This window comes from Dipodomys ordii, unplaced genomic scaffold (genome assembly GCF_000151885.1).
Source record: "Dipodomys ordii isolate 6190 unplaced genomic scaffold, Dord_2.0 Scaffold93, whole genome shotgun sequence".
Lineage (NCBI taxonomy): Eukaryota > Metazoa > Chordata > Mammalia > Rodentia > Heteromyidae > Dipodomys > Dipodomys ordii.
In genome coordinates this window covers 3,306,226-3,318,754 of record NW_012267309.1, presented here as the reverse complement: position 1 = coordinate 3,318,754, position 12,529 = coordinate 3,306,226, and the positions used below count along the sequence as shown (strand labels likewise).

At 38.3% G+C, this 12,529-nt stretch overlaps 1 protein-coding gene across 3 annotated transcripts in view; it reads right to left on the bottom strand.

The window, feature by feature from the left end:
• Cd274 (CD274 molecule) overlaps positions 1 to 12,529 on the bottom strand; it is a 29,513-nt gene that overhangs the window by 11,659 nt on the left and 5,325 nt on the right. The window contains exons 1-3 of one of the 3 annotated variants that reach the window (XM_013026442.1): positions 12,349 to 12,434; positions 9,161 to 9,226; positions 6,713 to 7,054 (exon numbers count right to left, since the gene is read on the bottom strand). In XM_013026442.1, coding sequence (XP_012881896.1) covers positions 6,713 to 7,054; positions 9,161 to 9,212 — 394 coding nt within the window. In that variant the 5' untranslated portion in view covers positions 9,213 to 9,226; positions 12,349 to 12,434. Of the gene's footprint in view, positions 1 to 6,712; positions 7,055 to 9,160; positions 9,227 to 9,995; positions 10,037 to 12,348; positions 12,435 to 12,529 lie in introns of those variants that run through there. The other 2 variants (XM_013026443.1, XM_013026441.1) reach the window with 2 other exon arrangements.

Here is a 12,529-nt window from a genome sequence, read left to right as displayed (position 1 = left end):
AATGTTCAAGAGGAAGTGTACTCATTACCTCACTCATGTAACTGTAACCCTCTGTATAGTATCTTTACAATAAAAAAAAAAAAATAAAAAAATAAAAAGCTTCCTAGGGGCTAGGAAGGTGGCTCAGTGGTAGAGCTCTTGCCTTGCATGCATGAGGCCCTGGGTTTGCTTCCTCAGCACCACATAAGCAAAAAAAAAAGAAAAAAAAGCCAGAAGTGGTGCTGTGGCTCAAGTGGTAGAGTGCTAGCCTTGAGCTGAAGAGCTGAGGGACAGCGCCCAGGCCCAGAGTTCAGGCCTCATGACTGGAACCAAAAGAAAGAAAGAAATGTACTCATTATCTTGCCCATGTAATTGTAACCCCTCTCTACAGTATTTTCACAATTAAAAAAAAAAAAGCTTCCCACAAGCCAGGCACCAGTGGCTCAGGCCTATAATCCTAGCTACTCAGAGATTTGAGGATCACAGTTCAAAGCAGAAAAGTCCATGAGACTCTTACTTCCAAGTAACCACAAAACACACAAAAAAATGGAGCTGTGACTCAAGTGGTAAAGCACTAACTAGCCTTAAGTAAAAAAGCTCAGGGACAGCACTCAAGCCCTGAACTGAAGTACCTGGATCAGAAAAAAAAAAAAGTGGGGGGGGGGAGGAGAAGGGTCAGGAGGGGAAAAAAAACTGGAAGAAAACAAGGGAGGGGGATAACACTCTTTAAAAAGAAATGCACTCATTACCTAACTTATGTAACTAACCCCTCTACACATCATCCTTACAATTTAAAAAAATTTTTTTGGTTGGTCATGGGGGCTGAACTCTGGGCCTGGGCATTGTCCCTCAGCTCTTCAGCTGAAGGCTAGTTCCCTACCACTTGAGCCACAGTACCACTTCTGGCTTTTTTCTGTTTCTGTGGTGCTGAAGAATCAAACCAAGGGCCTCATGCATGCGAGGCAAGTACTCTATCACTGAGCCAACTTCCCAGCCCATAAAATTTTTTTTAAAGCTTCCCACAAAGAAACAGAATTTGAAGACAATACTAATATATAAAACAGAAACCAAAAGAAAAATATCAGAAGTAGCATTTTGTCACCCATATTATGAAGTTAAAACAGTAAGTACCTAATTGAACCTGAAAAGTGTTGCCTAAAATTTCAGTACTACAGAGACCACATACATGTGTTAATAGTTAATTTTACTCTAAGAAACATTTTGTCTTGATATATTATTTAATGATAATTAAGCATTACAATTAGCAAGACATTAAAGTATTGCTTGCTAGTCCAGTGCCAATGGCTCATATTTGTAATTCTAAACACTCAGGAGACTGAGATCTGAGGATTACAGTTAGAAGCCAGCCCAGGCAGGAAAGCCCATGAAATTCTTATCTCCAACTAACTATTAAAAAGCCAGAAGTGGAACTGAGGTTAAAGGAGTAGAGTTCTGGCCTTGAGCAAAAAAGCTCAGGGACAATACAAAGGTCATCAGGACTGGAACAAAAAAAAATTTTTTTAATGTATAGTTAAATTTTCTCCCTCCAAAATGTCTGTTTTTTATACATTTAAAATGCATTTGTAATGCCAGGCACTTGTGGTTCATACCTGTAATCCTAGCTACTCAGGAGGCTGAGATTTGAGGCTATTTCCAATTAACCACCAGAAAACCAGAAATGGTGGTGTGGCTTAAAGTCATAGAGTGTGGCTGGTAATGTGGCTTAGTGGTAGAGTGCTTGCCTTGCATGCATGAAGCCCTGGGTTTGACTCCTCAGTACCACATACACAGAAAAAGCCAGAAGTAGTGCTGTGGCTTAAGTGGTAGAGTGCTAACCTTGAGCAAAAGAAGCTCAGGAACAGTGCCTAAGCCCTGAGTTCAAACCCCAGGACTGTCCAAAAAGAAAAAATAGTAAAGTGCTAGCTTTGAGCAAAAAAAAAAGAGTTCAAGGACAGTGCTCAGGCCCTGAGTTGAAGCCCCATGATAGGAAAAAAAAAAACACTTATGATTGATGCATTAGATTTCATACAATCCATATGAAACTGATGATAATTATATTCTTTTGTCTTACAGAATGGCAATTTCTCTTGACACAATTTGTATATTATATGAAGTATATTTATATACATCCTATAGTTATATAGTGTACAGTTATATACACACTACCTTAAAATGGTCTTAGATAGGGTAGGTAACCAAAACTTTTTGCAAATCCCTGGTTTAGCAGATGGGCAATGTTTGTTGACCACCTACATTGGTTCAATACCAATAAATGCTTACTACTTTTTAAACCATTGTACAACTTGCTACAGACTCCAGAAGTGCAAAATAGGCAGAAAAATACAGTTCTTGAGGGCAAACACTTCAAAGTCAGGCTGCCTGAGTTTAGAAACTCACTTTGCCACTTACAAACTGGATGGACTTTAGTAAACTGCTTAACCTTCAAATATCATTTCCTCATTATTAAAATGGGAAGGATAATGCAATGTAACATTGACTCTAAGATACCTTATATTGAAAGACACATTAACATTTTAAGTGTAGTAAAATGCAAAAAAATACTCATCTTAGATGTAATGAAGGACCTAGTCAAGTTGAAGAGTAAACAAACGTATAATATGAGCAAAAAGCTTAATACAGGGCCTAACACATACCAAGTGCAACATTAGTGTCAATATCTTCTTGCTAGCAGTAGTAGGAGCAGCAGTAATAATAGAATTGCTCCTCCTCTTCCTAAGAAAGTACTGACAGTTCCTGAACAGCCTTAGAAATAAATTTTCAACTTTTTTATGTTCATGTTTCAAGAATGTTAGGCCAGTTTTACTTGAGGAAATCATTCACTCATTCAACAAATACTTTTTATGTGTTCATGTCACACTATTACTCTACTATATATGATATAAATATATATGATAATAAAAAATATATCTGATAATAAAACAGACAAAAATCCCTGGCTTTGTAGAGTTTATGTTCTAGGAGGAGGAAAGGGACAGTAATCAAAATACATCACATGATATACTACCCAACATATTAGATAAAGATAGATGTTATAGAGAATACTTAAATAGAGCTGGAGTTTCTTAGGGGAGGAATGTAATTGGTGGAGAATAACAGTTAATCTCTGATCCATGTTATTAAAATAGCTTTTTTTTTTTTTTGTCAATCATGGGGCTTGAACTCTGGGCTTGGGTGCTGTCCCTCAGCTCTTCAGCTCAAGGCAAGCGCACTGCCGCTTGAGCTATAGCACCACTTCCAGTTTTCTAGTGGTTTATTGGAGAAAAGAGTCTCACAGAGTTTCCTGTCTGGGCTGGCTTTGAACTGTGATCCTCAGATCTCAGCCGCCTGAGTAGCTAGGATTACAGGCGACCTACCAGTACCCGGCTAAAATAGCTTTATAAGGATAACTACGCAATACTTTGTTCTTTCAGTTGTTCGATCTCATTAAAGCTTCTGACAGTATTAAATGGCCATCTCATTTTCCCTGAATGAAAATTCCCAAAACTATATTAAGTTCAGTGATTAAAGAAAAACATTTTCAATTGAAAGTTCGATACCTAGCTGGGTGTTGGTGGCTCACACCTATAATCCTAGCTACTCAGGAAAGATGTAATAACACCCAAAGTAATAGTGACAATTGAGTTAACCCCAAAGTACACCCTTTCAAATTTCAGTTTTAAAATTCCTCACCTTTAAAACCCCATGATGAGTAAACTCCCCAGGGGGAAGCTGAGTTACCACACATTTGCAGTGATGGGAAGAGAAGTCCAGCAATTACTATGAAATCATTTGCATAAGGAGGTGACTCAGGAGTTCACTTCCTTGGATGTAAAACTTCTACATTCCAGCCACTACACTTCCATAAGTAGCACTGTTTCTGTGTATGTAAGCTTCATGGCTAGATTTGTTCAGGAGATCAAAGTTTCAGACTCTTGGTCTAACTCAACTTATGTCCCCCAAACCATGTAAATGACAAGAATACAATTTAGTCATTTCTAACATAAAATGGAATGGTCAAACAAATCAAATCCTCCATTTTGTTTGTTTATTTGCTTTGTTCCATCAAGAATCCTTCACTGGCTGGATGCTGGTGGCTCACACCTGTAATCCTAGCTATTCAGGAGGCTGAGATCTGAGGACCCCAATTCAAAGCCAGCCCAGACAGGAACAACTTCGATGAGACTCTTACCTCCAATTAACTACCAGAAAGCTGGAAGTGGCATTATGGCTCAAATTGGTAGAGTGCTAGCCTTGAGCACAAAAGCTCAGGGACAGCACCCAAGCCCTGAATTCAAACCTCATGACAGAACAAAAAAACAACAACAACAAAAAGATTCTTTCACTGGAAAAACTAACAATATCAGAAAATCTCCTACTGTGTCAAAAAGACATGGAACATATATAACTTGGAATATCTTCCTTACTGTAAAGACTACTCCCTGGCCACTCCCTACATATTCCTAATAGACTTAGAAGAGATGCTTGTGTTAGAAATTTAAACTCTATTCTTCCTTGTTTCCAACTGCCAAAATAATATTTTAGTGTGTGTGTGTGTGTGTGTGTGTGTGGGTGTGTTTTCTGCTAGCTCAGTCTAAAAATGCTGACTATTCATGGGCTTAAAAGTTTGATGATTTCTTCAAATAATTTAGAATATAGAATATAATAGATACCTGATAGCTATTGATTGACTGAAAAAAAAAGCTGGAAATGTCAATAAGTGACATCTTTTCCTTTTTTTTTTTTTCAATTGGTCATGGGGCTTGAACTCTGGGCCTGGGTGCTGTCCCTGAGTTCTTCAGCTCAAGGCAAGCACTCTACCACTTGAGCCACAGTGCCACTTCCGGCTTTCTGATGGTTAATTGGAGATAAGAGTCTCACAAACTTGCTGCCCCGGCTGGCTTTGAACCGTGATCTTCAAATCTCAGCCTCTTGAGAAGCTAGGATTATTACAGGCATGAGCAGCCAACATGCAGCAAGTCTATCTTCTTAATAATAGCATTATTTGATCCAGCATCAATGACTTAGTAATATATCATAAAATAGGTAAGTAATCTTTATGTAGTTTTATGCTCTTTTCTTTTCTTTTTTTTTTTTGTGCTGCCAGTCCTGAGGTGAGGTTTGAACTCAGGGCCTCGAGGTTTATGCTCAAGACTAGCATTCTACCACTTGAGCCACAGCTTCTTTTCTGGATTTTTTGGTGCTTAACTGGCGATAAAAGTCTCACAGACATTATTGCCTGGGCTGGCTTGGAACCTGCATCCTCAGATCTCAACCTTCTGAGTAGCTAGAATTATAGGCATGAGCTACCAGTGCCTAATTTTTTATGTTTGAGTTCTTAGTAATTGGTGACCTTTATGATAAATGTAAATTTTTCATGCTTATATTATTGATGACAGTTCAGGAATGAAAAGACTAAGGGGAAATTATTTAATTCTATTTAACTGTTTAATTATTTAACTGTTTAATCCTAGTCAAAATACTAGTAACAAAAGAAGTAGGCACAATGAGTGCTTGCCTTGCATGCATGAGGCCCTAGGTTCAATTCCTCAGCACCACATAAGCAGAAAAAGCTGGAAGTGGCACTGTGGCTCAAGTGGTAGAGCGCTAGCCTTGAGCTGAAGAGCTGAGGGACAGCGCCTAGGCCCATAGTTCAGACCTCATGACCGACAAAAAAAAAAAAAGAAGTAGGCACATAATTTCAAAGCTATGTCTAAAGAAGACAGATTCAGCTCAATATAGAGAAATTTCAACTATCCAACAAAGTTCCAAATGATAAAGGTATCACTGCGGGAAGTATATGACCCTTGGTGGGGATTTCTGTTTTTCGTGGGAGTTAGGATTACTACACATGCCCGGAATCCTTGCAGATCTCAATTCTATGAAATTCAACAGTGAAAGCAGTGGTGGTGGGTATTTTTCTCCCCTTACCTAATCCCAACCCAAAGTTTGAACTCAAATGATCTGATGACATATTTGTGGGTCAGTACCCCAGGAATTAACACTCACAGTTCCTCTTTTACACTTCAACATAACATCAGTATAGATTCTTGAGATGATGTATGCCTGGTAAGCATAATTTGTTCTATTTCTGTGCAATATTAGTTTTCTCCATATGACTATTTTATGCTGTCTTAGATAGATGTCAAGTCCTTATTTTAATTTAAACTTAACAATTGCATTAGTTTTATATATTTATTTGGTTCAAAGAGGTTCAAAGGCAGGAAAATGTGGTATGACTAATGGTACAATAATAGTAAATGGATAAAAAAAGTTCCTGGAGGAACATACAAACAGTGGTTTCTATATCTGCATGCCAATATGGTGGTGAAGGGAAGAAGGTTATTGGTAGCGAAGGGAGGAGGGGCATTTTTGCAATTCATTTTCATCTCTGCCATAGTATATGTATTATTTGAAAATATAAGTATTATGTTTACCATATAAAAGAGCAAAATCAGGAATTTTTTTTTGGAAAACTTACTATAGTACATGACTCTGTGTTGTTTGGTTCCTGGATCTCCAGTAGTTGACAAGGATAAGATGTCCAAGAAAGGTTCCTTCTTTGCTCAAGTGTGTTCATTCATATGAGTGTATAAATGAATGAAATGAATGAATGAATGAACAGCTTGCTGTCATTCTGTTGGAAAGTCTAGACTTCTAAGAACAAAGAGCTCTCTCAACACTTTGGGATATTTTTAATAAAAAAAAAGAATTGTTTATCTCTAATAATTCTTACCATTGACTTTCAAAGTAATTCGCTTGTAGTCTACACCACCATAGCTGATCATGCAGCAATAAACACCTGCATCCTGCAACTTCACATCTGTGATATGGAGGGCAACATTTCCTTTGAAGAGCTGGTCCTTCAATAGCCAGGCCCTCTGCCTGTAGCTACTGTGTTGATCCTTCGGGTCCTCTTCCCCATTTACAAACTGAATAATCTGCTTCTCTTCCTTTTCCCAGTAAACAACCAATGACATCAGGTCTAATTGATTTTCTACTGGGAATCTGCATTCCATCGTCACATTACTGCCATATTCTACAATATATAGGTCCTTGGACACTGTGATAGTAAATGCTGCAAAGGAAGATGAACAACCATCAGAACATGTAAATTTCTCAGAACATTTCCAAACTGTGTAGAGCCTAAAATCATATCACTTGGTGAGTTACATGATCATTTTATTGAAGGACTTGCTTCCTTAAAATACATATTTTAGTCGGGTACCAGTGGTTCATGCCTGTAATTCTAGCTACTCAGGAGGCTGAGATCTGAGGTTCACGGTTCAAAGCCAGCCTGGGCAGGAAAGTCCCTGAGACTCTTATCTCCAACTAACCACCAGAAAACCAGAAGTGGGATTGTGGCTCAAGTGGTAGAGTCCTTACCTTGAGCTGAAAAGTACAGGGACAGTGCCCAAGCCCAGAGTTCAAGCCCCACAACCAACAACAACAACAAAAAAAACATATTTTATTCAATAGGCTTGAAACCTATTCAAACACCATATCTTATTCGTATGTTTTTTGGGTCCAGTCGTGGGGCCTGAACTCTGGGCCTGAGCGATGTCCCTCAGCTCTTCAGCTCAAGGCTAGCACTCTACCACTTGAGCCACAGTGCCACTTCCGGCTTTTTTTTTTCTGCTTATGTGGTGCTGAGGAATCGAACCCAGGTCCTCATGCATGCAAGGCAAGTGCTCTACCACTGAGCCACCTTCCCAGCCCTTTTTCGTATGTTATAATAATAAAATAACATTAACTAAGCAAGTTGTCATAACTCATAAATATATTACTATAAAAATATATAATAATGGAGTAATTATAACTAGAAAGACTTAGTATCCTCCAGAATGTCCCTTGATTGAACACCTACATGCTTTTAATAGACTGAATAGTAGCATCTATTGGCCTTCCTTCTTATTGCCTTAAATTTTCATTGGTTCTCTGGCCAGAAATTTAGGCAGCGTCTCAGGATGTTGACAATGCTGGGTCACCTTGACGATTTCCATGTATGTTAGAATTGTTCTTTAGAATAGCTTCATTGAAGTCAGAAACTGGAGGCTCATTCCTGTAACTCCACCTACTGAGGAGGCTGAGATCTGAGGATTGCAGTTCAAAGTCAGCCTGGGCAGAAAAGTCTGAGACTTTTTTTTTTTTTTGCTCATCCTGAGGCTTGAACTCAGGTCCTGGCCATTGAACCTTTTTGTACTCAAGGCTAGCACTCTACCACTTGAGCCACAGTGCCACTTCTAGCTTTTTCTGAGCAGTTAATGGAGATGAGTCCCATGGACTTTTCTGTCCAGGCTGGCTTCAAACCATGATCCTCAGGTCTCTGCCTCCTGAGTAGCTAGGATTATAGGCATGAGACTCTTATCTCCAATTAAGAACCAAAAAGCCTGAAGTAGAACCATAGTTCAAATGCTAGAACATTAACCTTTGAGCAAAAAATCTTAGGGCCAGCACACAAGTCTCAAGTTCAAGCCCTATGACTGGCACAAAAAAATAAACTTTATTGGAAAGCTATCTCATTGAAAGTCATAAGCAGGAAATGGCACTGTGGCTCAAGTGGTAAAGTGCTAGCCTTGAGCTGAAGAACTTAGGGACAGCGCCCAGGCCCAGGGTTCAAGCCCCACAAAAGACAAAAAAAAGTCATAAACAATATATATAGAATGTTCCCAGACTTGTTTATAACAAACAAGCTGAAGTATTACTATAGGCTATTTCCACAGAAATTTCCAGTAATTATAACTGGGAAATGGGTAATCTGCTAATTTTGGATTGCCTATATTTCTTTATCTTTATATAGACAGGGCTGACTTGTTTATAAAATAAAGGGAAAAAAATAATTTATTGCCAGATGCCAATGGCACCTGTAATCCTAGCTACTCAGGATGCTGAGATCTGAGGATCACGGTTTGAAGCCATCTGGGGCAGGAAAGTTTGTAAGACTCTCATCTCCAATAAACTTCTGGCTGGAAGAGGTTCTCTGGGTCAAGTGATAGAGTGCATTGAGCACAAGGAGGCTCAGGGACAGAGCAAAGCCCTGAGCTCAACCCCTACACTGGAAAAGAAAAAAAAAAGTATTTTCCTATAAGAAAATGACATCCACTTAAAATTACTATTTTAGTTTTTAACTTAAGGTTAAAAATATTTAAAATACAGAAAATAATGACAGGATTTGATTACTTACCATTAAGTAAATTATAGTAGGCTGTAAATATAAAGATACTAAGTATCCTCATGTTTCTGGAATTACCTAATAATAGAAAAGATAAAAAAGAAGAGTGATTTATTCAAGTGAACACACCATGTGACAGTATTAGAAGATTAAAGTTTTAATATATAAGTAGCTCCTAAAAATAAGTTAGAAAATTATGCATAAACTACTTCTAAACTAAAGTACTACTGAAAACCAGACTAGGACTGATTTGTGTGGAAACATAGCAAATGATTTGGAAGTTCAATAACTTCATTTAATAGCCCAGACCCATTAAAGCCATATGATGAGAGTCATATTAAAATTAGTTATAGGCCCTGGAAAAAAATGTAATGGGCACTCAAAGTAAAGCCAAGAAGAAGGCATTATACCCAAATCCTCACAGCTATTTTATGGCTTTTCATTGCAACATATCTGGAAACCCAAACATGCAAAAATATCAAGGCAAAAAAGGAGTTAACTTCCATTCCTCCCACCTTCCAATGCCTTTTCTCGCCTACAATCAAATATGTTCATGTATGTTCATGTTATCCTTTAACTACTCAAGATTTCCACTTTATGGGCTGGGAAGGTGGCTCAGTAGTGGAGCGCTTGCCTCACATGCATAAGGCCCTGGGTTCTATTCCTCAGCACCACATAAGCAGAAAAAAGCTGGAAATGGCACTGTGGCTCAAGGGGTAGAGCACTGGCCTTGAGCTGAAGATCTGAGGGACAGCGCCCAGGCCCAGAATTTGGCCTCCATGACCAACAACAAAAAAAAAAAAACATTTCCACTTTACTATCCCAGGTTCACTCTTCAAAATTTTACCTTCTGCATCTCACTTCAAATTGTACAGCCTATGTTCTCAGTGATCATTCACTAGTGTCAGAGGGTGGGAAGGAGAAAGGATTAGATTGAGCCAATTTATATTAAGGTATAACTGTCTCATGTTACTTTTCCAGAAGTATCTTCCTGGATTGCTGCCTCCATTTTTAAAGTTTTACTAATTCTTTCATTCAGCAAACACTGAACTGCACAAGACACTACACTATTTCAGGCAGTGAAAAAAGAGCAATGAGCAAGAAAGAGATATCATTCTTATCTTTGGGCTTATATCCAAATAGAGGAGTAAAAGATTTGCATTGTCCATTGTAAATGTATTTCCTCCTTTGTGTTGTACATATATTTACACACTTCGATAAGTCAGTTTTCCCACTTAGTGTCTCTCCAACTTCACAATCAATGTTATACATGTATAAAGCAGATGAACAGTTTTAATACAATTTTATATATAATTATGTAGCTCCTGAAAAATCAATAAGAAATACAAAAAAAAAGGGGGGGACTGGGAAGGTGGCTCAGTGGTAGAGCGCTTGCCCTGAATGCCTGAGGCCCTGGGTTCGATTCCTCAGCACCACATAAGCAAAAAGAAAAAAAGCCGGAAGTGGCACTGTGGCTCAAGTGGTAGAGCGCTCGCCTTGAGCTGAAGAGCTGAGGGACAGCGCCCAGGCCCAGAGTTCAGGCCCCACGACCGGACCAAAAAAAAAAAAACAGGAAAATGAGGGAAAGGTTTATATATTTAGCACAGAGAATAACAAATAAGAGGTAAACATTGGGGAGGGAAGGGATAATGGGACAACAACAAGGAAGGGAAGGGGTAACAATGATCAACAAGTAATGTTCTGTGCCTTACTCATGTAACGGTGACCCCTCCAGACAGCATCTTTACAATAAAATTTTAAAAAGAAGTAAACATAGCAGAGAATGTTCATTTACCAATAAAAAATATATACTTAATTGATTAGGGGATACATTGTATACATCTATGAAAACACCACCATGAAATCCCCTTTGCACTACTAATTTATGCTAATAAAATCTTTTTAAAAGTATATTTAAAATATGATACCATCTTTCATTTATTAGCTTGACCAAAGTCATAAATATTCCTCATATTTAGTGTTTGTAAGGATATGGTTAAATAGGCTTTCTTCCCCACTAGTGGTAGGAACATGAAGTAGTGATAGGAACATGAAGAACTATTTTTTAGGGCAACTTGGTAATCTGTTAATATTTTAAATGTTGCTAGGAACAGGTAGCTCACTTATCCTGGCTAATGAGGAGTCTGAGATTGGTAGGACTGTGGTTCAAGGTGAGCCTGGATAGAGAAGTTGATAAGATACCTTTTTGAACCAAGAGTTTAGCTCAATGGCTTGCACCTGCTACCCAGGCTAGTACAGAAAAGCCTAAAATAGGTGAATTGTGGCCCAGATGTCAGCTTAGGCAGGAAGCAATACCATAATCTTCCAAATAAACATATACACACAAGAATATGTGTAAAAAGATAATATTACTATCAATAGTCACAGACTGAGAATATCCTGATAGCCTAAATCATTAGATGCATTTGTGTATGTGTGTGCACATGCAGACATGCACGTACTGGTTCTGGGCCTTGAACTCAGGGTCTGTGTGCTAGCCCTGAGCTTTTATTCCTCCACTCAAAACTAGCATGCTACCACTTGAGCCATACCTCCATTTCTGGCTTTTTGGTGGCTAATTGGAGTCAAATGTCTCAATGGACTTTCCTGCATAGGCTGGCTTCAAACCATGACCCACGAATCATTTTGGTTGTCAAAAGAGGTTGGTAATGGAGGAGAGTTGCTATTGGAAATAAGAATTAGAGACCAAACATGCAGCTAAGCCTCCTACAAGGCACAGGACAGCACCCTTACAGCAAAGACACATCTGGTCTAAAATGTCCATAGAGTCAAGATTGAGAAACTGTGCAGTTACCATGAGCATTTCAGAAAATAAGCATTCATTCAGTCTTTTTCCCTATTAATCCTTAAAAGTTACTATTGTCTTATTATACATTAAATACTGATTTTATTTAAGATTATGATATCTGTTGCTGCATAATATTCACAAACATCTTATTTAATTGTCCTATGATATTTATTTCCCTTATTATGTATAATATTGTTTCCATACCTATTTGTATATTCACCAAGCATTTGTTTAGTAGTTATTGTATACTAAGCCCAGGCTAGGCCTTGAGGATACATTTTCCTAAAGGGAATTGTAAATCAAGGAGAAAGAATAGTTCTTGACACATGCTGAAAACTGTTAACATAACATTGTAATTTTTACCTAGTGCTAATATGGGTTACGTGTTTACCTATTTCTTTTCACTGTGCTTGTACTAAAGCTTGAACTCAGAGCCAGCACACCCTTCCTTAGCTTTTCACTCAAGGCTGGCATACCTTCACTTCAGGTTTTTATTTGATGAATTGGAGATGAAAGTCTCATGGGCTTTTCTGTCTGAGCTGGCTTCAAATCATGGTCCCCCAATCTCAGCC